A 24,596-nucleotide genomic window follows, 5' to 3' on the forward strand; every position below is an offset into this window, starting at 1 on the left:
AGTGGGTGGAAATTAACTTAGGAGTCACAATTGATATATACCTCTTGGCTATGAAGTTATTCACAGGTTTTAGCTTCATTTAACATTATCAGTAAGGTGCCTTCTGTGGGGCAGCTGTGTAAACGTTCATAACCGGCACAGGGCTTTTGTTTTTCAAGCAATAAAACTTTGACAAAAAAGGTTGAATGGTTTTTAAAAGAAATGAAAATCTTAGTTTAATTCAGAATGGAGCTTTTTTATTTAGGTTTGAAGTCACCTAATGCAGACGTGCCAGCACCTCAGATTCTAAAATTTACATACACTAGGGTTTCTGAGTCTCTTGTTGTTGTGTGCCATTGAGTGGATTCCAACTCATAGCAACCCTTTAAGACAGAGTAGAACTGCCCCACTGGGTTTCCTAGGCTGTAATCGTTACAGAAGCAGATCACCTAGGTCTTTTCTTCTACGGAGCCGTTGGTGGGTTTGAACTACAGACCTTTGGGTTAGCAGCCGAGTGCTTTAACCATTGTGCCACCTGGGTACCATTCTGAGTTCCTTGGATCTTGATTTTTTCTAAGTGCAGTCTTGCTGGTCTTTAAATTCCCTATTTTTGAATTCTTAACATATTTCCAAATAAAAAAGCCCCCCAATTTTTAATTATTATTCATACTCTCTAAAGCAATAGTTCTTAACTTTTGGGGGGTACTGAGGTCAGTGATGCCTTTGAAAATCTAAAGAGAGCTGTGGAGGAGGCCATCTCCATAAGGCAAGCACATACACCCACACAAGGAATTTTGCATGTAATGAGACATTTATATGCAAAATCTTCCTAAGTTATATCCACGGACACCTTAAGTGTCTGTGGATGCTAGTTAAGAAATGAGTTGTTTCTTACTGAGCTTGCTTGGAAATCGTCTTTTACTTCTGTTCAGTTTAGAATCCAAGTTTATTGAATAAAAGTTCATTGAATAAAATTACAGTTAAATCAGATCTTTTCCGATAGTACCCACCCAGTGCCCTCGAGTCGATTCCAACTCATAGCGACCCTATAGGACAGAGTAGAACTGCCCCACAGAGTTTCCAAGGAGTGCCTGGTGGATTCAAACTGCCGACCCTTTGGTTAGCAGCCGTAGCAGATAGTAATATAAATACATATCTTGCTCTAGTGTGGTTTTTCATATTTAAAATTTTTTAAAGAAATTCTGTTTCTAAAAAGGTGATGTATATTGCTCAGCCCGCATATGAATAGCATTCTGGCTGTAGGAGCACTCATCCTTCAAGGTTGTAGACCCTGCTTTGCTGCAGATGCATCACCAAGTCAGAATGCTCACCTGACTTGAGAGTGGGAAAGACAGATTGCAGTGGGGATGAACGTAGCTATTGGCCTCAGCATCACTGTCTCTGGGTCTCAGTATCAGTTGTCTTATTTCTAAAATTGTTCATGCTTGGAGCCTTTAACAATTTAAAGAGCCTGTCCTTCAATTAATTGAGCAGTAGACTTTAAACTTTTTTTTAATTTGTTTTATCTTTTCTGGTAATTTAAAGTTCTGTATTTCAAGGATTTCTTGTTCTTAACCATCCACAAGGTAGTTCATTGGGAAAAAGTCAATAATGTAACTTGTCAGAAAACGACAAGGAAAAGTGACTACAGTGACTAATTCCATCTGAATTTGAATGAGGGTAATTTGTCACCTGCATGGAGAGCATCATCCTTGGTCTGTTCCAGTGCATAGTGAGCCAAATTGAGAAAACAGCTGTAAAGAAATCCAGAAATTAAAGTTACCTTGGTTAGTATTTAATGGTGAGAGGATGGAAATCTAGTACCTATTTCTGCTTGAACCTGAATTTTTTAATGTTTGCTTTCAGATTGCAGTTTGGTGATTTTCATTACTGAAATGAAAAGTTTGTTTTCCCTGTACAAAAAGATAGTGATTTCCTAAGTGATTACAAATGATCAGCAAAGAGAAGTAGGCCTAGATACATGATGTAACTAATCCTGTAAGGGTCTAATTTTAAAGTAATAGAAAAAAAAAAATAGCCTAAAAAATGTGAAAGCTGTAGCCTTTCTCATGTAGGCCCCACCTATTTTTTGCTTGTTTGTTTTATTTTTGCTGTTTTGCTGCAGGCGAAAGATTCTGATCTTATTCTTCTGGCCAGCCTCCCTCTTTCTCTTCTTGACTCTGGCTTGTGCTGGTGGATATCCTTCTCCTGTTGCAGCCACAGGTCCACAGGGATTTTCACTTCAGGATCAGGAGGGCTGCTTACTTTCATTTTTTCTTCCTTTTGATTGGAAGAAATGATTCAGAATGTACCTCAGTTTAATAGTGGCTTGTTAAGTGGAGGTTTAGGTAGTTTCAGATTTGCTTTTTATCTTTTTATTCCTTGGCTTTTATAAAACCTTTTGGATTATTAAATAAGATCAGGTTTTAACCTAGAAAATTGATTTTAGTCAAGGAGTTTTAAGTATTGGTCTTGATGTGTTTTGAAAATAATGAAAGCGTATTTGCATTTTTGTGAGTTCTGACAATAGTCTTAATTGGTTGGGTTCTTTTACAACCTACTGGACATTTAGAAAGATTAAAAAACAGTCTTGGTAAAGTAATTTTAATACTAAAATAAAGTTTTTTATTAATGAATTACATAGGATTTAAAACAGGCACAAACATAAAATTTGCCACTTCTTTTGCTCAACTCTGCTATTTGGGAACATTTATCAGAAAAGAAGTGGATTCATATGTGCCAGCCACTGTTTGTTTCTTAAGCAAAGCTTGTTGGTGTGCTCTGAGAGGAAGGAACTCTTACCTGAGAGCAGAGAGACCTGGCTTGATCCCAGCTACAGAGCTGTGGAGTCTGTGGAAGACTCTTCTTTTTGCTTCTTCATACTCAGCAGTGTTGAACTCTGCCTGAGCCCTGCGCTCTCGGAAAACTCTGATGATCAGTAAACACTACCCCACACTGCTCCCTCCCATAACTTTTTACTGCAAAGAGCCACCCTTCCCTATATGACTTTGGTATGACTTACAAATATCTCCTTGTTGACTGTGACAAGGCCAGAAGCCAACACTCCAAATTCCTGTTCTTTGCCTCATCAATGATTAAGTAAACTGATCGTTCGCCTTGAACAATCTGAACAAAACACCTGGCTGGGCCAGACTTTATTTAAGCACGTTCCTCCCTCTAAATCCCTGAACATTGACCCAGCCTCAGCCTCAGCCAGCCTGCAGTCTCTCCTTAATGCCCCCTCCTGAAAATTGGCTGACCTCAAGGGAAGATAATTCTTAAGCAAACTGTCTAGTCACACTGCCCATTCCCCCACACCTGGTTCTTTCTGGCCTTGTTTACTCTTCCCTGTGAAAGAAAAGCCATTTTCTGCCTGACCTTTGAGAGTTTGCAGTAGTCCTTTTGAATAAAGTCTCTCCCATCCTAGGTCCAGGTTTGTTTTGACATATTTCAGGTTTTTAATGTGCAAAACGGAATTGGTAGCTAACCTAACTTCTTAATATTGGTCATTCAGAGGATAAAACAATTATAGATTAGAATGAACAAACAAATAAGAAACAAAGACAAAAAAGCACACGCCAAATGGCATGTTATAATGTGATCTGTAAAAGTGTCTGATCCAAGGGGATTTGACTTGTAGCATTTGCATAGCTCCCCCTGTGCCACAAGAGCTTGGCCTTGAAGGAACACATCACAGTTCTTCTTGCTTGCATTTCTTTCTCCTTAAGGTTTGTTGATTTAGTTCATACAATGGTAAGTTGTAAAGCAAAATCTATGATAAAGGCAGTATTAACAATTATACAGTGTTGGCTAAGATAATATTTTCTGTTTTTTTTAGCTTTACATTTTTGAACTATAGCAGTACTAACTTTGGAAATACAGTAGAAGATTCTTATTTTGCCTTTTGTCTTAACTATTTATTACTATTTGAAATGTTTTTCCTTAACTTTTTTTTCACATTTTCATAAGTTTGGCACAAACTGTGAAGACTCTACGGTTAAGGAAGAACACAGTGAAATTTTCTTTATACAGGCACTTTACAAATACTCTGATCTTTGCCGTACTGGGTAAGCTATTTAATTTTTCTTATAATAAATTATGTTAATATTGCATTGTAAAAATGCATGGCAGGGACGTCTCACCTCACAAGGAGAAAGGAGAATCAAGATCAACAGCTCAAGACTGATTCCTATGAGGTGGAGTTCAGACATGCCTCCAAACCTCCAACCTTTGTACCAATCTAATACCAACCATCCCTCCATGGCACTCTGTACTTCTCTGCTGGGTTCAGTAATTCACTGTAGTGGCCACACAGAACCCACAGACAACACTCACAATTATGGGGTTTATTGGGGAAGTAACAGGTTATAACTGAGGTTCAGGAACACTCAGGATACAGTCCTTCAATCAGGACAGCCTCTCCTCAGCTGTGCCTGCAGGCACGCCTCTCTCTGCTCCCTCCCTCCTGCCCTGCTCAGCCAAGTGTTACAAAGCTCTTTTAGCTCTGCTGATCAGTGCATGGAGGCACCCCACTCTGCCAGTAAGCATCAGCCTGAAGATGCTCAGCCCTCTCGCTCTGTGGGTCAGTACACCCACTGTAACCACCTTGCTCCGTGGGCCAGGAAGCCCACTGCTCTGTCTCCTGCTGGTCTCTTGGTTCCGTTGCCTCTGCTGTCACCATTTCTCTGCCTCTGCTTCTCGCTATCTCTTGCTGTCTCCTGTGTTAAAACTCTGTCTCCTGGGTCTAGGAGGTCTCTACACAGAGATATCAGATCTAAAGGATGCAGTCCACACCTACCTAGCTCTCCTTTTTTTCGTGGTAGTAGTTCTCCTCTGCTTTTGGATTAACTTCTCTTTTAAACCTATTAGAATGGCAAAAGTGACCAATCACCTCATTACGGTTCCATAGACCTTATATGCATGGTCCCACCTCCACAAGGGTGCCATACACCTTATTTACATTATTAGTAAGCTGTCCAATCCCCTTGATGGGCCACAAGGACCTCATTTGCGTAGCGCTTACCCAGTCATCTGGTGGGAGTTACAAAGACTATGGCTAGAAGGTTGGTGTTAAGTAATTCACTGTACTGCATGGATATTCTTTTTAAAGATGACTTTCTGTGTTTCAGCCTCTGTAGTGTTTATGGTATGGACAACGAAGACATTTAGAATTGCAAAATGCCAGTCAGTAAGTATAACCTTTCTACTTGAAAGGTTTTCACTTTTAATTATATAATTTCATTTTGTGTAATTTCGAAGAAAGTTTTATGTTTGTAAATAGAGATAATTCCAGTGGGGATTACTTTGAACTGTTTTCTATAGAATTATAAAATCTTTTGCCTCCTTTAAATGACTCTGAAAAGTTCTTCCTAAATCTCCTTTTCCTGTTATATCCTTTTAACTTCTTTTTGTATGTTTGAAAGAGAATCCTCTCCTTGCGTAATTTAAGGTAACAGGAAATCTTTTTCTTTTCTTTCTGCATACCATGAAATTGGGTCATTTTATATCTGCCCCCATCAAATGAGACTGTAAATGTTAAATCTAACTTGTTTCTGGGATGGTATAATCATTACGGACATTCAGGAAATTTTCTTGATGGGTTTCCTAGTCAGAAGATACATTTCTTAGACTTGGAGTATAAAAGGCCCCTTCTTGGGGTTTTTTGGAGATTTAAAACTAGTCTCCAGTTCTGTATAAACAATTGCAAAGAGCCGTCTGAAAATCTTGGGCTCCTTTCTACTGCCTTAGGGACAATTTAAAGGGAGAACAGGCTGCTCCTTGTGGAATTTCTTTTTATTTTTACATCAGGTTCTAATGTCATTGAGTGATCAGTGTCAAAATACCCATTATCATCTTGGTTCTAATTCTGCTGTTAACTTGCCTCATGATTTTGAAGAAATCCATTAATCTTTTTAAGCTTTACTATTCTCTCCTGGAAAATAAAGATTTTATTAGTACTTACCATTAATTTTTTTTTTTTTTTAACCATTGAAGAGAAAATCTATCTTTTAGCAGAATATTAATTTTTCATTTTCGAATTGTCCTTTTTGTAGGATTGGATGGAACGCTGGGTAGATGAGGCATTCTGGAGCTTCCTTTTCTCACTTATCCTCGTTGTAATAATGTTTTTGTGGAGACCATCAGCAAATAATCAGAGGTACCTAACATAGGAAACTTCCATCTGACGAGCATTTGTTGATCACCTGGTGCAATATCAAAGACATTTATAGAAACTGTATGGAAGCAGTCCTTGCTTTTAAGGAGTATGTGGTCAAATGCAAGATAGTGAAATAAGAGATACTAAGTCTAGAGGGGAGAGGGATGAGAAAGACTTCATGAAAGAGGAAGTATTTATGTTAGACCTTGGAGAAAGGAATAGGACAGTGAAAAATTGAGAATGGAAAGGATGTACATTTTCTGGGATTCAGCGAGGCATGCAGTTTGATTAATGCTCCTTATGTTGGAGGTGATACAGTTGGAAAGGAAGGGTGTGAGGCCAAGGTTGTAAAGCACTTGACTGCTAAGTTCAGAAAGTTGTACTTGAGACCTCATGTGATGGGGAGCTCCGCCTTCTCTTGCAGCAGCCTTCTTCCCAAGGAAGTGCGCTAAGCTTATTGTAAATACTTCTAGGGAAAAAATGAAAAAGTTTATACCAGTATATGTGTTTTTCTTTCCCTTTTAAAAATTATACGGTAATAATAATACATATATCCATACCCTGTTTTGTACCCTCTTGTTTAAAATCTGCCATATAACTTTTACTGGCTATATGGTATATTCCATCATATGAATGTACGGTCGATTCTCGTTATTTGCGAGAGTTATTATTCTATAATGTCATTTCAAACACTGAATTAGTGAATACTGAACCATTATCTTCAGGGGAAATACAGGGTTAGGTTCTGTGGGACACTGTTCGTAGCAGTTCATCAACCGATCGATACATGACTTTGTTTTAGGTGTGCTTCTGTTTAAAGACATTTAATATCTGTTGTTGAGTCACTGGTGTTGAACTCATGGCCAGCAGTACTCTTAATTCATGGCTGAACAGACCTTATCTAACACATTTTTTCTCCATAAAGCACATTGCAGCCCTCTTGTACTTAGAAACAAGACAGTACTTCAACACTGCGCTTGGCAACAATTTTAAAGTGAAATCACTAACAAAAATACAAAAATGTGAAAAATGAGGCACTAAATAGACCATGAAAAGGACACTTGTTTATAGTGAGAGCTGAAGCAAGAAGGCAGAGTGTTACCGTGTTTGACCTTGGCTGAGAATGTGTTACCGTGTTTGACCTTGGCTGAGAATGTGCACATAGGGTGACTCATATTTTTCGCCACTATGCACATGTCCACAAATGGCCACAGAAGTGCCAGGAGTATTGATTTAGAGGAAAAAAAAATTTTTTTTATTGTGTAGATGATTTCCTAAATAGGGAATCCGTCAGTAATGAGGCTCAATTGTAGTATAATTTATATAAGCACTTTCTAATTATTAGCCAGGTGGCTGGGTAATGTAAACACCCAGTTATATGCTCAACTGCTAGATGAAAAGTTGGTGGTTTGAACTTACCTAGGAGTGCCTGGGAAGACAGGCCTAGCAGTCTGCTTCCAAAAGGTCATAGCCTTATAACCCCTCGGAGCAGTTCTGCTCCGCACACGTGGGGCTGCCATGAGTCAAAATCGACTCAACAGCAACTAGCAGTAATAATTATTAGACATTTGTTTCTAGCTTTTTGCTCCTAACAGTGCTTTTTGAATGCTGTTGAATATCCATCTTGGTGAACCTTTGTTAGTGTGGTGTAAGGTAAATGTATCCTTACTTTGATAGATATTGTCAGATCTAGAAAGGTTGTGTCAGTTTACACTCCATCGAGAATGTTTGAGAGGAAAGTTTATGACCGTATTGCCTAGTGAATGTAGTTCAATCAATGTGCTTTTTAAAAAAGATTCTAATCTGATTAGCAACTTCTTAATTAGGGGATGAGCTGTAAAGTGGTGGGCAGGGAGGTAAACCTGACTGATACGGCAAATAAAGTGCAGCGGAAAGTTCCCTTCCCCCAACATTATATGTTGCAAAATTCCCTTCTAGAAGGGTTCTGTCTGTTCATGTTTCTGCCAACAAGGCGTGAGTGTCATGTTTCACAGCTTCCTCGCAGTAACCTTGGCTCATTTGAGAGTAAAAAATTTGAACTTCCATTTTTTAATTCATAAGAAAGTTTTAAAACAGATTTTCTGTATACTGTGACTGTTGTAGATATATTTAACCTGAAAATTGAACAGGTTTAAACATGCTGGTCAAATTACTCCTTATTTTCGATCTAGGTATGCCTTCATGCCCTTAATAGATGATTCTGATGATGAAATTGAAGAATACATGGTAACATCTGAAAATTTAAGTGAGTGATATAGTTTTTATTGGCCATTTTACATATTGTAACAGAGAACTATGGTTCCTTTACCTAGGATGCAAGGTCACAGACGCCGTGGGGGTTTTTGAATTCCCCCCCCCCGCAAAATATTCAGAAACCTCTATTATGGTATGCTATCACAAACAAAAAAGCCAGTGATTAAATTTTCAAGATTGTTAATATAATTTAAGCTTTTGTTACTTGTTTGCTCTTAAAGCTTAAGTGTGAAAACTCTGTGGTTACCCAATCAGCAAAAATGTAACGCAAGATTATGGCCTCCGTTTCCCTGCTTCTTTTTAGTTCTCCCATCTCACTCTCACTTTTCATGCTTTGCTGACTCTACTGTTCAGAAACGAAATGAGGAAAAACTTACCCACAGCTAAGCTGTTAAAGTTCAGTGTATTGGGGTTCCAGCTTCTAGTAAGGATGGAATCACTTGTATTGGACTAACCATCCTGCTGATGCTATTATAAACTCTAGACAAAATGTGTATTAAAAATGTACCTCTTTCCTACATTTCCAATGGTACAGTAAAGCCAGCCCTCTGCCTAAAGTTTCCCCCATTAGCTCTCCTTTAACAAAGAATGTATTTCCTTGTTGGGTAGGTAAATGTGAGGCTAGACAGGAAAATATTGTATAATTTTATATCTATAATGTTTCTCATTACAGCTGAAGGAATAAAATTAAGAGTCTCTAAAATGGTTTCTAATGGAACAGCAAAACCTGCCACTTCTGATAATTTTGTGAGTATAGTTTATATTTAATAGACTCTCAGTCTTTAAGCAAATGTCATGTTCATTGATTATCAGGAAAACATGTTTTTACTGAAGTGTTTTTTATGGTATGAAAATGTGTTTCTAAGTAGCAGTACTAGTTAAATGCCAGAACTGAAATATCTTAGTTTTAGATCCTCCCTTCTCAAGTGTGCTGCTCTGGAACCAGAGCAAGAGAATCACCTGAGAACTTGTTACAAATGCAGAATCTCAGGTCTACCCCAAACCAAAAACCCAGTGCCATCGAGTCGATTCCAACTCATAGCAACCCTGTAGGACAGAGTAGAACTGCCCCATAGAGTTTCCAAGGACCACCTGGCGGATTCGAACTGCTGACCCTTTGGTTAGCAGCTGTAGCACTTAACCATTACGCCACCAGGGTTTCCCAGGTCTACCCCAGGCCTTCTGAATTTAAATCTGGAAACCCTGGTGGTGTAGCGGTTAAGCGCCATGGCTGCTAACCAAAACGTTGTCAGTTTGAATCCACAGGCACTCCTTGGAAACTTTATGGGGTGGCTCTACCCTGTCCTATAGGATTGCTATGAGTTGAAATCAGTTCACCAGCAACGGGTTTGGGTTTGGTTTTAACAAGACTCCACAGGTGATTCCTATATGCATTAAAGACTGAGAAGCTTTGTTACAGCAAAAGCTTGTGTTAACTCTTGAAAAATTTTTAAACTGATTTTAAAAGCCATTTTATGTAATGCTGGTTAACTCTTGGGAAAAGGACTTTATGTGTTACCTATGCTATTACAAAAATTAGCATAAGTTTTTTTAACCATGCAAGCTTAAATAAAATGCTAAAATATGGGGCAGAGATGAGTTTTAAAATGTTTTATACATTAAATGTGATCATTATGACGCGAACTGGAAATGCCTATCAAAGTTTTATATTCTGCTTTCTTACAATTACGTTCCTTATTATTACCATGTAAAAACTTATGTATGCACATAAGTTCTGACAGGACAGATGATACATGGAAAAACATTTTTTTTCTCTACTGGATTTGTAAATTCTCTAATTTTGATTTTTCTTAACATAATTCTTTAAAATGTGTTTTTTGAGTAGTTTTATGGTAATTCAACTAAATTTTTAAAAACTACAAGTTTCATTATCTAGAGTTAGGAGTTATTAAACTTTCAGTTTGTTAAGTCATTTCCCTCTTATTTTAGGGATCTATCTTTTAGGAGCCCTGGTGGCACAGTTGTTAAAGTGCTTGACCACTAAGCGAAAGGTTAGTGGTTCGAACCCACCAGCCGCTCTGTGGGAGAAAGACGTAGAGGTCTGCTTCTGTAAAGATTACTGCCTTGGAAACCCTGTGGGGCAGTTCTGCTCTGTCCTGTAAGGTCAGCAGGAGTCAGAATTGACTCGATGGCAGTAGATTTGGTTTTGGTGTCTTAATTTAAAGCTCAATATTTGCAGACACATCAAGGGAATACTTTTTTATTTCTCTAAGTGCAGTCCACTTCTTGAGCAGAAATTGGGGCCTAGATCCACTCAGAGAATCAGGGTTCTGTTTATATTGGCTCAGCTACTTGTCTCTAAGGTAAGCAAAATGTAACTAATAATACTAGAATCAGAGCATTCCATGTAGTCAGTATTATGGATTGAATTGTGTCCCCCCAAATGTCAGCTTGGCTAGGCCATGATTCCCAGTGCTGTGTGATTGTGCACCATTTTGTCATCTGATGTGATTTTCCTGTGTGTTGTAAATCCTACCTCTATGAGATGTTAATGAGGCAGGATTAGGGGCAGTTATGTTAATAAGGCAGGACTCAGTCTACAAGATTAGGTTGTGTCTTAAGTCAATCTCTTTGGAGGTGTAAAAGAGAGAAGCCACCAGAGAGACAAGGGGACCTAATACCACCAAGAAAGCAGCACCGGGAACACAGTGCATCCTTTGGACCCAGGGTTCCTATACTGAAAAGCTTCTAGACTAGGGGAAGATTGATGACAAAGACCTTCCTCCAGAACTGACAGAGAAAGCCTTCCCCTAGAGCTGCACCCTGAATTTGGACTTCTAGCCTCCTGAACTGAGAGAAAGAATAAATTTCTCTTTGTTAAAGCCGCCTACTTGCGGTATTTCTGTTATAGCAGCACTAGATAACTAAGGCAGTCAGTAGACTACAAAGAAAATTTTTTACTTATTTTACATTATAAACCACAATATACAGTATAACTTTTTATTTTTCCTTGTCCAGGTGAGATAACTATAAGCAAGTTTCTATTAAAAAAAGAAACCTAAATCAGCCGGTCTGCTTCCTTTTCTTGTCTCCTGCAGGTAGATGAGCATAAATACAAGTGATAACCTAAGTAGGCTTTTGAATTCCTGTTGAACAATTATAAACTTATGGTATAAAAACTTAGGAGACATAACAGTGCTCAGAGCAAATCAATAGTCTTGCTATTTTCTATCTTATAGTCAGCTGTATGTGTATGTACTGTGGTTTCTCAGGATAAAAAAAATAACACCTATGCATCTAACTAAAACCAAAAAGAAGAGCAGACATCTTAAGTCTAAACGCTGTGTGATATTAATGCCAACATTTTAGGACATATGTAGAGACTAAAAAGAATGTCATGTATTTGAATTTCAATATTTGAATTTAACCTACATTCTATTAAAAATGCTCTGCTTTCAGGTGTTATTAAGCAAATGGCTAATAACATAAATATTTCTACAGGATGAAGATTTGAAGTGGGTGGAAGAAAATATTCCCTCTTCATTCACAGATGTGTAAATATCCTCTGTTCAAGTTTGTGTCTGTAATTTAGGCTGTAGTTTAAAGGGAGAATTCTCATACTTTGTCATGTGCTTTTCAAACCGCCTGTGTCTGTATGTTTTTGTAACCCCATATTGCCAGTGAAATGTCTGATTTACTTTATATGAAACTGCAAAGAAAACAAACCCTGGCTTAGCCTCTCTTTCTTCATCCTTTTTCACTGTATAACAGCTATTTTAATACTAATGACCTGTTACTACCTCAGGGAGCCTTGGTGGCCAAATGGTTATTAAAGCATTCAGTGACTAACCGAAAGGTTAGAGATTCAAATCCACCAGTGGTTCCACAGGAGGAAAGACCTATTGCTCTCGTAAAGATTCCAGCCTAGGGAAACCCTGTCGGGCATTCTGCTCTGTCTTACAGGGTCAGTATGAGTCAGAATTGACTTGACGGCACACAGTAGCAACAACATGACTAACTCCAGTTTTGTCTGATCTGAGTTATCAAGGTCATTTTATTTAGTGTTCACTTTCTGCTGTGGAAAAGTTCAAGCATATGTAAAACTTTTTTTTTAAAAAAGAACACATAACCAAAATACCATGTATGATAGGAAAAGTTTTAGTGTTAACTTTCTGCTGTGGAAAAGTTCAAGCATGTGTAAAACTTTTTTTTTAAAAGAACACATAACCAAAATACCATGTATGATAGGAAAAGTTTTGGAAGAAAAACATGAGCATAGGAAAAATATGAGGTGCATAGGAAGCCCTTCTGGGAACTTTGGCTATTAAGGTTCTTCTGTATCTGTGTTGTATTACACAAGAATTCCATATAGGCGTTTAAACAGTAGATAATAACAAAATAGCCGAGTGTGGCAACATTTTATATATTGTTCTTTCCTTTCCCTGCCCCATCTAATTCCTATTTAGACAGTTTCTATTAGTATCATATCCCTTTTGCCTGAAGAATTTCGTCTACATTTCTTGCAGTGCAGTCACGCCGGTAATTAATCTCTCAGATTTTGTCTGAAAAGGTCTTTATTTCACTTATTTTTAAAAAGCTGTCTTTGCCAGGTATATGTACAGAATTCTTGGTAGTTTTTTTCTTTCAACACTTTAAAAATTTTCCTTCCACTGTCTTGTAGCTTGCATACCATATTTTTATGCAAAGAACATGCACTTTCTGTGTTTGCCAACCATTCCCCACCCCCATCGAGGTATTTCCGTAAGCTCGCTGTGCTGATTTTTTTTTTTTTACAGCAACATGTAAAAAGAAAAAAATTGGCATAATAGCACTTAGAAAATACCTCATGGGCTGGGGAGCAGTTGACAAACAAACAGAAGGTGCGTATTCTTCGTGTAAAAAATATGGTAGTTTCTGCAAAAAAAAGTCTGCTTTAGTTCTTCGTTTCTCTGTATGTTATGGTGGGGGGTGGTTTTCTGGCAGCCTTCAAGATTTTCTCCTTATTTTTCACTATACATATGAGTCTAGGTGCACGTGTGAGGAAGAGGAAAACCAAAAAAAACCAAACCCACTGCTGTAGAGTGGATTCCAACTCATAGCAACCCTATAGGACAGAGTAGAACTGCCCCATAGAGTTTCCAGGGAGCACCTGGTGGATCTGAACTGCTGACCTTTGGTTAGCAGCCGTAGCACTTAACCACTATGCCACCAGGGCTTCCTGAGGAAGAGGGGAGATTGATAATCCATCCTGCTCGAGATTTTCTGAGCTGCTTGCATATGTGGTTTGATATTTTTCATTGTTTCTGGAAAATTCTTGGCCATTATTACTTCATATATTTCTTCCGTGTTATTTTCTGTCTTCTCCTCTGAGATGCTATTTTAACATATGTTAGGCTATTGATGTTTTTCCAAAGCTCTTGGATGCTCTGTCCTCTTTCTGCTCCTGAAACCCTCCTACAAAAGATCTGGTGACCTGCTCACATAAAGATTACAGCCTAGGAAACCCTCTGGGGGAGGTCTACTCTGTACTATAGAGCCACCGTGAGTGAGAATTCACTTAATGGCACACATCAACAAACTCCACCCCCCCCCACACACATACTTTTTTTCTTCTATTTATGTTTTAGTTTGAGTAGTTTTTATTGACTTTAAGTTTACTTGTTCTTTTCTTGACTGCACCAAGTGTACTGATGAGCCCACCAAAAATATTCTTATTTCTAGTATTTCCATTTGAGTCTTGTAATTTCTGTCTCTCTGCTGAAATTTCGTACTCATGTGTGTTGTCCACTGTTTTTATTAGAGCCTTTAACATAATAAGTTTAGATATTTTAAATTCTGTCTTAGTTCAAGCATTGGATAATATCCGACTTCGTTTCTGTTGATTGCTTTTTCTCTTGAAAATGGCTTCTTCTAGCTTCTAAATGTCTTGTAATTTTTTGTTCAAAGCTGGATGTTGTAAAAAAGATAGAGACTGAGGTAAATAGCATTTATGCTTGGAAATAGTTATACCTCATCTTTTAGGCCTTTATTGTGGGAGATTGAATCAATGTACTGTATTTTTGTGCACATAACGTCTGCCTTCCTTATTTGTTTAGCAACTGCGCACTCACCCTGAGAGGTATTTTCATGAGTACTGCTATGCCATGTTTTCTTTTTACATATTGCTTTAAAAAAAATAAATAAACATCTCACGCTTAAGAAAATACCTCAGGGAGGGTGCGGTTGGCAAACAGACATAGAAGGTATGCATTGTTTGTGTAAAAATATGGTAGTTGGAGTTGCTGGATTTATATTTATCTATTGCTGTGATTATCTTCTCTGCACCACTGGCTTCAAATTCCTCTAACATGCCTGTGTGTGTCTGTGTCTGTGTCTGTGGCTGGTTTGCCAGGAAGTTTTTTTCAATGTCTGATCCACCCTAACTTTAGATCTTCTTTTTGCGCTCGTACCTCAGAGAGCCTTTCCATGCTCTTACCTTTCCCCAGCGGTAGATTGCTGTCTCTTGTCAGTCATTTATTGCTAATCTTTTGGTGGAAGCTGGAGGCGCTTCTCTGTTGTCTTGGCCCAGCCTCAGCCTTAGGCAGGCCCTATGTCCTTTGGGTCTTGGGCCTTTCTCAGTGATCCTGCCCCTCCCCTTAAAGTAGGAGATCTCTAATAGTCTGGGTCCAGAGTAGTTTCCTGCCCCTCCCACATGAGGAGAGGTTTTTATTTTTTCCTCTTCTCCAGTTGTAATAGGTCTTCACCTTTTCCCTAGGGGTGACAGGGTTTGCTGTTCTTCCCTCAGTAGCTTAAAGGTTTTGTTCTACAGGGGAGAAGATCTGGGTGGGGATTCCCGCCTTTGGTCCTACATCATCAAGGCATGCTTTCTCCCATTTCCCATCCTGTTCCCAGTGTTTCTTGTGAGCACCCAGTGAGGGTCTGTGAAGAAGGTCCTCTAAGTGGGCATAAACTCCCCTTCTCTGCAGCTTTTCTGCTCTTTCTAGGACTATATTTACATGTATTTTGGGTTGTTTGATATTGTCGCACCCATTTCTGGAGTGTCTTTATTTTTTCAATTGCTTTTCTCCCTGTTCTTCAGATCAAAAAATTTCCATTTATATACCTTTAAGTGTACTGATTTATTTATTTTTTTACCATCTCAAACCTATCATTCCTCCCATCTAGTGAATTTTTCATTTTTACCCTTTTGGTTATTTTCCTATTGCATATTATCATTTGAATTTATCCTCCCTTGGGCACATTTGTAGTTTTTTTTTTTTTCATTATTGTATGATACTGTTTTTTTCTTTAATTTTCTGACCTTGTTCAACTCTTTGAACTTCTTCCTGTTTTGTTTTTATCCTTTTCTGCTCTTAGTTTTTAAATTTTGTATTTTAGAGATTGTTTTTAATATCACCAACTTCCTTTTATGTTATTAAGTGTCAAATGTTGTTATAGCTTTTTTCTACTGTAAAAATGTTTTGATTTGCAGTTTCTTTTCCTTTTTTTTTTTAATGCCTATAATACAGAATTGGCATTTTGGGTTTTTTCCTATTCATAGGTGTTTTGTGGAGAGGATTCATAATTTGAGTGTCCTGTTCATCAGTGTGAGTGAAGCACATTTTCTTTTATGGGTGACGTTGATAGCTGGGGAGTGCAGAGAGGGATGAGTTGGAGTGTCTTATTTTTCTTTTATTTCTACAAGTTCCTTAAAATTTCCTTTTTTCTTCTTTTTACTTCACAATTGCATCTCCAAAAGATACACTTGTCTATGTATCTGATTCTCCTCTGACAATAATGATTCTTGAAGGCCCCTACTTTGGGTCCTGCTCACTTATGCCCCTTTCCTGTAGGAGGTGCTGTGAATACCAAGTCACCAACCTTGCTCCATATTTTCGTACTTGGTTTTGGGCTTTTTTGAGGGGCATGGTTTTGTCTACACCTTGTCTAAGCCCTCCTGCCCCTCTACCCTCCCACACAGCCTCAGTCCCTTCATTCCCTACTCTGTTTACTCATGAGCTTGCAGTGGCAGCAGGAGCTCTGCAATTTTATATTTATTTCTGTACATACAGGTCATTTCAAATTTATGGTATCTCCCAGTAACACTGAAGACATGGGTTGTGTGTGGTTTTGTTTGCAGTTCTTAGTGATCATACAGTTTTTTGGACAAAGATGCATGATGAGATAAGGTGGTCACCATTATCTTTTAGATTTGGAAACTCACAACTAAAAAAATACTTCAGAAGGAAATCATCTAATCAGACTCACCCTCTGCAGTGCCTCCACTTCTTGGTAGAAAACAGAAAGGCTCCTGAGTAGTTCTCTTTATGTCTCAGAAAGTCTTCACTGTGTGTGCTTTCTTTCTTAAATAGAAATATCTGCTGATTACAAAAATTCCTTTGGAATATAAACATTAAAATGTCTTATTTGATATTCTCATGAACCATTTATGTGAAGTGAGTGAAGCCATGAACTTCAAGACAGTTTCCAGAATTTTAGGTTTTTGGGAACCCTTGCTTGTTCACTTCTGAAAACTTTAACATGAGAAATTTAGCACAATGCTACCCATATGTAATGTACAATTTACTTTGCAAGTGTAGTATTTAAATGTATACAGAGAAAACCTTTTATATACATCCATGGAGATGGAACAAAAATTTTGCAAGCATAGGAAAATTTAAATAGGTCATGAATAACCATATGATGCAGTGTATTATAAGATATTAGTACAGTATTCATTATGGATTTCCCTGTCTCTGATAAGCCATAGAGGCCAGATTAGGGTAGCTCACCTCCCTCTTTAGCACGGAAAACATTAAGTGTTAAGTAGTCATTTAGCTTACAAAGGGAACCCTATTTGAGATTACTGGTGTTTCTCTCTAAACAAGGTGCTAAGCACCCAGCAGTCTTCTGGGCCCCAAAGGCTCTGGTTCTTCTTTCCCCTAAAGCAGTCTCTTCCTCTGGATTTTATGGTTTGTGTTAATAGTATGACTCCACGCCATCTGACTTGGCTCCTTTCTCACATCTGGCTAATCTCTCTCCGTTCTCTTACTTCTGCCTTCAGCATGGACTGCACTGTGAATAGCATCCTTAGGAGTTGTGCATTGATGTGGCTTTCATGTTGTGACTTTGGCACTCCCCCTCAAAGCTCTGCCACACATTGAGGCTAGATTAAGCTTACTGAACCTTTTTATACGTTTGTCTTTTGTTTTTATCCACATTATTTTTCCAAGCAAAGCTTCCCAATATGCTTCATTGGTAGATGTCCAGTCAGTGATAATAATGACACAGTAATTAAACAAATGCTTGATTCCATAAAAACCACTTTTCATAATGTTTTCATCCCTCTTAAGCTCTCAGAAAAGCACATGCCGTGTAGGTTTTCAAATTAGATAGCAAATCATCACTTAGATGCTTATCTAACTATTCATAGTAAAAAAAAAAAACAGGGAATTAAAAAATAAATATGTAGTTGATGTCAGTTATGTTTAGAGTTACTCATTTTATGTTGTAACTATTGATATCCCTCCAACATATTAGGCTCTAGAATTGCTGATCTTGCTTTTTCTTTTTTTTTTTTCATTTTGAAGTTATTATTTTTATGCTTCAGTTAATTTTAACTGAACGGTATATAGCATACTTTCTAGAAAGTGCATAAATCCAAAGCAAATGTATAGCTCAGTGAATTTTTAAGATGAACACACTATGTAACCAAAACCCAGATGAAAAAATAGAACATCACTAATGTCTTAAAACCCTCCCAAATCATTCATGACCTTCCCTTCCCAAAGGTACTGTCATCCTGATTTTTATACCTGTAGATTAGTTGCGCTAGCTTTAAAAATGTTATGCCTCAATTATTTATTTATTTCATTTTTTTTTGCTGTGTAGAATTCTATTGCGTAAATATATCACACTTTACCCACTGAGGTTATTTTCCGTTTTGAGCTAGTAAAAACAGTGCCACTATGAAAATTCTTGTCTGTGTCTGTTGGTGAACCTAGGTGTTCACTTATGTTGGCTGTGTACATCAAGGAGTGAGAATTGGCTTTAGTAGATGTACTGGCCTTAATTGTACTAACATTGTAAACTGGTTTTTCCCCTCTTTTATTTCAGAGCTCTTCCAGTGTTAGTGGATTCAGATGAGGTAAAAAAAAAAAAAAAAAAAAGTTTTTTCATTTATTTCCTTGGAGCTGTTATTTTCACAAGTAAAATATATTTTAGAAACAAATTCTCAAAGTTACTTTTTAAAATGATTACAAGTTGAGCAGACTGAAAGACACTATGGATTGATTTGTGGATAAAGTTTAGAGAAGCTGGGTCCTCATTTAAAAAAGAAATAAGGTGAATACTTGTTTGAAAGAAGGGAAGAATTTTTTTATGAGATTTTGATTTCATGATTTTCTAGGATTTTATAAATGTATAGGTAAGAGTTTAGAAGATTTTAAGATGACGGTTCGTCTAAACTAATCTCATACTTGTAGATATTTTGCTGGGGTATTGAATAGTTTCCATTTGATTTTCATTCACTAAGCAGGAAATTTGATTAGAGGACGTGAATTTGGTAAAGTTTTTTGAAGAAAATAAAAGTAGCATGAGTCGTCTGAACATTGAAGGGTGGCCCACGGCAGGAGGAAGTCTGAAGGGTAAGAATTGGAGGATGGATGCAAGGAGCATTAGCGTCTCCAGAGGAGGAGGAGAGGGAAGTTAGTGACAGCTGAGGGCCAGTTTGTGTGGTGGCTGTAGAATATGGAGAGCAGCTACCACTCTGTCCATCAAAAAGGAAGGGAAATAATTTTGGCATCGGTGTGGTGATTGGACTGTGATGAGATGGAAAGGTACCTTGCTACAAAACAGTTCAGGATGTATAACTACAGAAAGATGTACCACAGAATTATTTTTTAAAGGGCATTTAAAGTATTCACTTTATAAGTAATTGATTTGTGATCTCTCTTTTTTTTTTTTAATCATCTTTAGGTAAAAATTTACAGCTCAAGTTAATTTCAGATACAAAAATTTATATACATATTGTTATGTGGCCCTGATTGCAGTCCCCACAGTGTGACAGCACACTCCCCCCTTTCCACTGAATCAGCTCCTGTCCCTTTCTGCCCTCCCGTCCCGCCTCTGGATTGGAACTGCCCATTTAGTCTTGTGTATCTACTTGAACTAAAAAGCAGACTCTAAACGAGTGTTATTTTAAATTTTATAGTCCAGTCTAATCTTTGTCTGAAGAGTTGGCTTCAGGAATGGCCTCAGTTCTAGGTTAACAAAGAGTCTGGGGACCGTGCCTGCTGTGGTTCCTCTAGTCTCAGTCAGACCATTAAGTCTGGTCTTTTTACTTGAATTTGAGTTCTGCACCCCACTTTTCTCCTGTTCCGTTAGGGACTGTCTGTTGTGTTCCCTGTCAGGGCAGTCATTGGTGATAGTCGAGCACCATCTAGTTCTGGTCTCAGGCTGATGGAGTCTCTGGTTTATGTGGCTGATTTGAATAAAGTGAGGCAAACCTCTAGATGAACTATGTCTAAGAAACCCATTTTACTCCTTCCCTGCCCCTCACTGGAGATCCTGAGCTTGACATATTTTCTAGCTAGCAGGAAGTTGAGATTTTCTGAGCTTCTCAGATAGATAATTGACAATATATTATTAGAATGTCAATTATGGTTTTTGTGTTCTATGTCTAATACTTCAGAATATATTGTGGAATAATTGCTTTGGTCTCCACATAAGTGTGACTGTTGAAAGATCAGAGAATATTTTTCAGGTTCTGGAAGGAGCATCCACCTTTTGATACATACCTTCTTTTCTTTTTTAGGAAATCATGACCAGATCTGAAATGGCAGAAAAAATGTTCTCCTCAGAAAAGATAATGTGATTGGAACCCATGTAAATTGAAGGGCCGTCTTTCCTCAAGACTAAAGAGAGCTTTTTTTTCATATAGCTTAACAAGTTTTTGTTGTATTATCTAGAAATCCACATATTAAAATGAATTCGGGTGGTAGGAGGGTTCTGCAACCCTTTATAAGCTGACTTGTGAATGTCAGTTTCATGTCCATTAAATTGCCTAGATTTGAAAATAATCTGAGAAAAGTATTATGATAAAGTTATGTGTGTAAAGGCACTTAGCCGATGGTAACAGGCTTGTGGTTTTGGAATCTTTCTTTTTTCTTTGGAAAATATGACAATTCCAGATTTTTTTTTTTAATAAACACTTTTACTATTCTTCTTCTAATATTTGAGATAATGTGATTCTTCTGAGGTGTGGTATAACAGTGTCTCCATCTCCTAGAGTTATAGTACAGGATGCAGTCATTCCTTGGACGTTTATAGTGATTTGATATTAAGTAAAGCTTGGTTGGAAACCCTGGTGGTGTAGCGGTTAAGTGCGACTGCTGCTAACCAGAAGGTCAGCCGTTCAAACCCACCAGGCGCTCCTTGGAAACTCTCTGGGGCAGTTCTGCTCTGTCCCATAGGGTCGCTATGAGTCAGAATTGACTCGACGGCAGCGGGCTTGGTTTTGGTTTTGTTTTTTTTTAAGCTTGGTTAATGTCAGAACATAAGCATGTTTATGTGTTCAGTTGTGCTTGTTTTCTCCGTAAAGCCCTGGTTTGCAAATATTGCCGTGCATAGCAAATCATGGAGTTAGGTCTTCTCTGAGCTCAGGGAAACACAAGGGTACTGTCTTCCCGGCATGGAGAGAGAACTCTTGAGGGTCAGTGCCAGAGATCTACTCTGTCCTTGCCCCCTGCCCCCCCCTCCCCCGGCTGTGTGTGCCTGTGCTGCTGCTGGGTTTCCCTGGGCAGGTGGGGAGCACCTGGCCACCTGGCACCCTCAGGGTACTTCCTCCCTGGGGAGATACAGACTCATTACCAGGGAATCTTGAGGAAACTAGAACCTTATCTTTTATATAAAAAAATATAATCTTGATATATTCTGTTTCATTAAAAATACATATACATATGTGTGTGTATGTATGCGTGTGTGTATATATATTTAAATGCATACTACATCACTGTTAATCTTGTAATTTCTTAGCCTTCAACCATGTGTTACACTTTATTTTGTTAATATATATGATACATGATTGGAGATTTTTGTTTTAGTGTGATTTTAAAATGCAGAGTGTTCTAAACTGGAAAGGGAATTGAATGTAGTACGAAGAAAATGTGAATGTTCTGCTGCTTTCATGACCAAAGACATGGGCTAGTGGGTGTTTAGAATAGGAATTGAAGTTAGTGTCTAGTATGTCTCTGAAGGAGTTCTAAGCTGGTGAATTGAGAAGTGACTTCAGGGAATTTTGATTGCGAAAGCATTAAAAACTAGTACAAACACTGAAATACAACCTTTAATTTCTTTTCACTGTGAAGCTGCAAAACATCATCTGCTTTTTCTTTCAAAAATCTGCCTTTGAGTTTCTCATTCACTCATTTCACAGGGGTTAAGTTATTTGTTTTTAGTAGTAATGTCTCTTGACAAAAATATTTTCAATAGTGAATGTTTGGGAAGTGAAGTGTTGGCAGACATTACTAAAAAAGGCATGGTTTTCATGATCATTGCTTTGGGACATCTTTCCTAGGAAAAGAGTGTCTAACAGTTGTGGGTTCCATTCCTTATTTCAATCTCTGCCGTAATAAAGCGTTTCCACCCAGCTAGTGTTCCAGGGTTTATGTCCATTGTGGTTGTGGTGTATCCCACTTTGGCAGTTCTTTTAGAGGTGGAGGTGACCACTGCCTTCTTGTTCCTCCCATTTTTATGTAATATCCCCTGCCCCCAAGCTTTGGGGCAGATTGACCCCCTCCAACTCATCACATGGCTCTAGTTGAATTTTGTGATGCAGGATCCTGGTCTTAAAACCAGTGTTGTGTGCTGTTCAGTTGATTACAACTCATAGTGACCCTATATGACAGGGTAGAACTGCCTTATAGGGTTTCCTAGGCTGTAAACTCTACAGGAGGAGATTCTCAGGTCTTTTTTCCCACAGAGCTGCTGGTGGGTCAAACTACAGACCTTTCAGTTAACAGCCGAGCACTTAACCCTTTCACCACCAGGGCTCCAGCCAGTGGGAGCTGTAAGTTTAGTGAGGTGGGGGTGGAGAGTTGATGATGGTAAGTGTGATAATAAGGGAAAACTCTCTTATAAAAACACTTCCTTCTGCAGGCAGAAAGATAAACAATGCTGTCTATTTACTTCAGTTAAAGGCTGAAATGCAAAGTTTTCTCTCCAGAGAAAGCAGTATTTCTTTCAAATAGCCACATCAGAATTTTTTTAATTTTCTAAGGGCATGTACTCTGTCACTTTCATTGATAATTATGTTGTCCACTGATGTCCTGTGAGTATTCCTACAGAGGGCCTTGTTGTTAGTTGCCTTCAAGTAGATTCCGATTCATGGTAACCCCATGTGTGCAGAGTAGAACTCCATAGGGTCTCCCGTGCTGTGACCTTTCAGAAGCAGATTGCCAGACTTGTCTTCCAAGGCACCTCTGGGTGAGTTCAAACCACCAGCCTTTCAGCTAGTAGTTGAGCACTTAATCTCATGCACCACCCAGGGACTCCTAGGTTGTTCTTAGCCCTCTCATTTAAATTAGGATGGGAATGGGGGTGGTACCCTAGGGCCACAGCAGTACTCCATAGGAAGGAGACTGGGGAAATATTATACCCAGGGCTCCTGCCTGGGTCATCATGCCTAGTCATCAAGGCTTATGGGGCCCCAGATCAATTTATTCTTAGGATGTCATCAGAATGAATCTTAGTAATGAAGACATCTGAGGAAAAGCATCCGGTTGTATGTGTTTGTAAGTAAAGTGTTCACGTGTTATTATGCAACTCATGTTAGATTTATTTGATGTGTGAAATTGCTTAAAAGGAAGTTTTCATGATTTTGCTTAGATTAGTATTTATCTGCTCTAAAGAACGATTTGTTTTATTTCAAAAATAAGGAAAAATAGGAGAATATGAGAATTTTTTAAGCCTGAGAGATGATAGGATGTGCCCATACTTTTCCTATAATGAAAATAATTTTTTAAATCTTTCATATCCTCTAGAAAATGCCAACTTGCTCCCATGATGCATTATGTTTGCACTACTGTAATGAAAAAATGTACATGTAAGGTTAATTTTTATATTTTTCTTAAAGAATTTGAGTCTTAGGGTATATGCACTAGGCTATACAGGACTATTTTATAACTGAGAGATGTTATACTAGATTTTTAAGTTTCTAGCTCTTGTACTTGGTTTTTGTATGATCAACAGCATGCAATAAGCAATAAAAAATACCAAGCCTTATACAAAAGAGGTTTAACGTATTGGCCAAAGTTCTAAACATATCCAATGTACCTAAGTGACAAAACTGGATTTTTAAGGAAGCGTACATTATAATACAGGAGCTGAATATTGCATTAAGAATTTTGTCTAGGACTAGAAAAATGTTCATTAATTTGGGGAGAAAGTTTAGGGGTTTAAGAAGTTGTGTTTTTTCTATTTAAAAGGGTTAAATTATATAATTTGGAGGAGTTTGGTTTAAATGTAGGACAACTGTTTGAAGGATTTTTGTTTGAAAAGTAGATGTATTTTTTGTGCCTTAATTGTTCTGACTTAATAAAATGCTTTCTGAAATTTTGGATGATCGACTCTTGATAATATTAATTAATACTAGATTATGTAAATCTACAGGAAATGTAGACTCCAGTAAATAGCAGAAGGACTTAAGCAAAATTCTTAAAAGAAGAGGTACAACTAATAACAAACATGGAAAAGTGTTCAGCCTCAGTATTGATCAGGGAAATGCAAAATAAAAAGGGAAATTAAAAAAAATCAAATTAGCATGCATTTATGTATTCTATTGTATATGTATAAAATCTCTTTGCTTTCAAAGTCTGATGAAATGAGCCACACCTAAATTAACGATGGTAGTGCTGGTAATGTAATCCATAAATCTTTGTGGAAAGAAATTGAGCAATATGTTTATAACCTCTGAATAGTGTCAATTCTGGTGATGTTTTCAAAAATGATCCAAAATACGGAATAAGGTTTCTGCACAAAACAAATGTTTATTACAGCATTATTTAGAGGCAAAATTAGAAACACATGGAATGTCAACAGTAGGATAATTAAATGAATTATGGTTTAACCAGCTATTTTATGGAATACTGTGCAGCCATTAAGGAGCCCTGGTGCTGCAGTGGTTAAGTGCGTGGCTGCTGACTGAAAGGTTGGCAGTTTGAACCCACCAGCTGCTCCGCAGTAGAAAGATGTGGCAGTCTGCTTCTGT

The 24,596-nt window shown here is 37.9% G+C and overlaps 1 protein-coding gene across 5 annotated transcripts in view; it reads left to right on the top strand.

The window, feature by feature from the left end:
* TMEM87B (transmembrane protein 87B) overlaps positions 1-23,944 on the top strand; it is an 87,608-nt gene extending 63,664 nt beyond the window's left edge. Inside the window, exons 11-20 of one of the 5 annotated variants that reach the window (XM_049856454.1) lie at positions 2,105-2,176; positions 3,938-4,046; positions 5,109-5,167; positions 6,033-6,136; positions 8,308-8,381; positions 9,063-9,136; positions 10,624-10,713; positions 11,852-11,904; positions 18,446-18,476; positions 20,145-23,944. In XM_049856454.1, the coding sequence (XP_049712411.1) occupies positions 2,105-2,176; positions 3,938-4,046; positions 5,109-5,167; positions 6,033-6,136; positions 8,308-8,381; positions 9,063-9,136; positions 10,624-10,713; positions 11,852-11,904; positions 18,446-18,476; positions 20,145-20,204 (726 nt within the window). In that variant the 3' untranslated portion in view covers positions 20,205-23,944. Of the gene's footprint in view, positions 1-2,104; positions 2,177-3,936; positions 4,047-5,108; positions 5,168-6,032; positions 6,137-8,307; positions 8,382-9,062; positions 9,137-10,623; positions 10,714-11,851; positions 11,905-18,445; positions 18,477-20,144 lie in introns of those variants that run through there. The other 4 variants (XM_049856453.1, XM_049856455.1, XM_049856456.1 and 1 more) reach the window with 4 other exon arrangements.
* The last annotated feature ends 652 nt before the right edge of the window (positions 23,945-24,596 follow it).

Source organism: Elephas maximus, chromosome 17 (genome assembly GCF_024166365.1).
Source record: "Elephas maximus indicus isolate mEleMax1 chromosome 17, mEleMax1 primary haplotype, whole genome shotgun sequence".
Lineage (NCBI taxonomy): Eukaryota > Metazoa > Chordata > Mammalia > Proboscidea > Elephantidae > Elephas > Elephas maximus.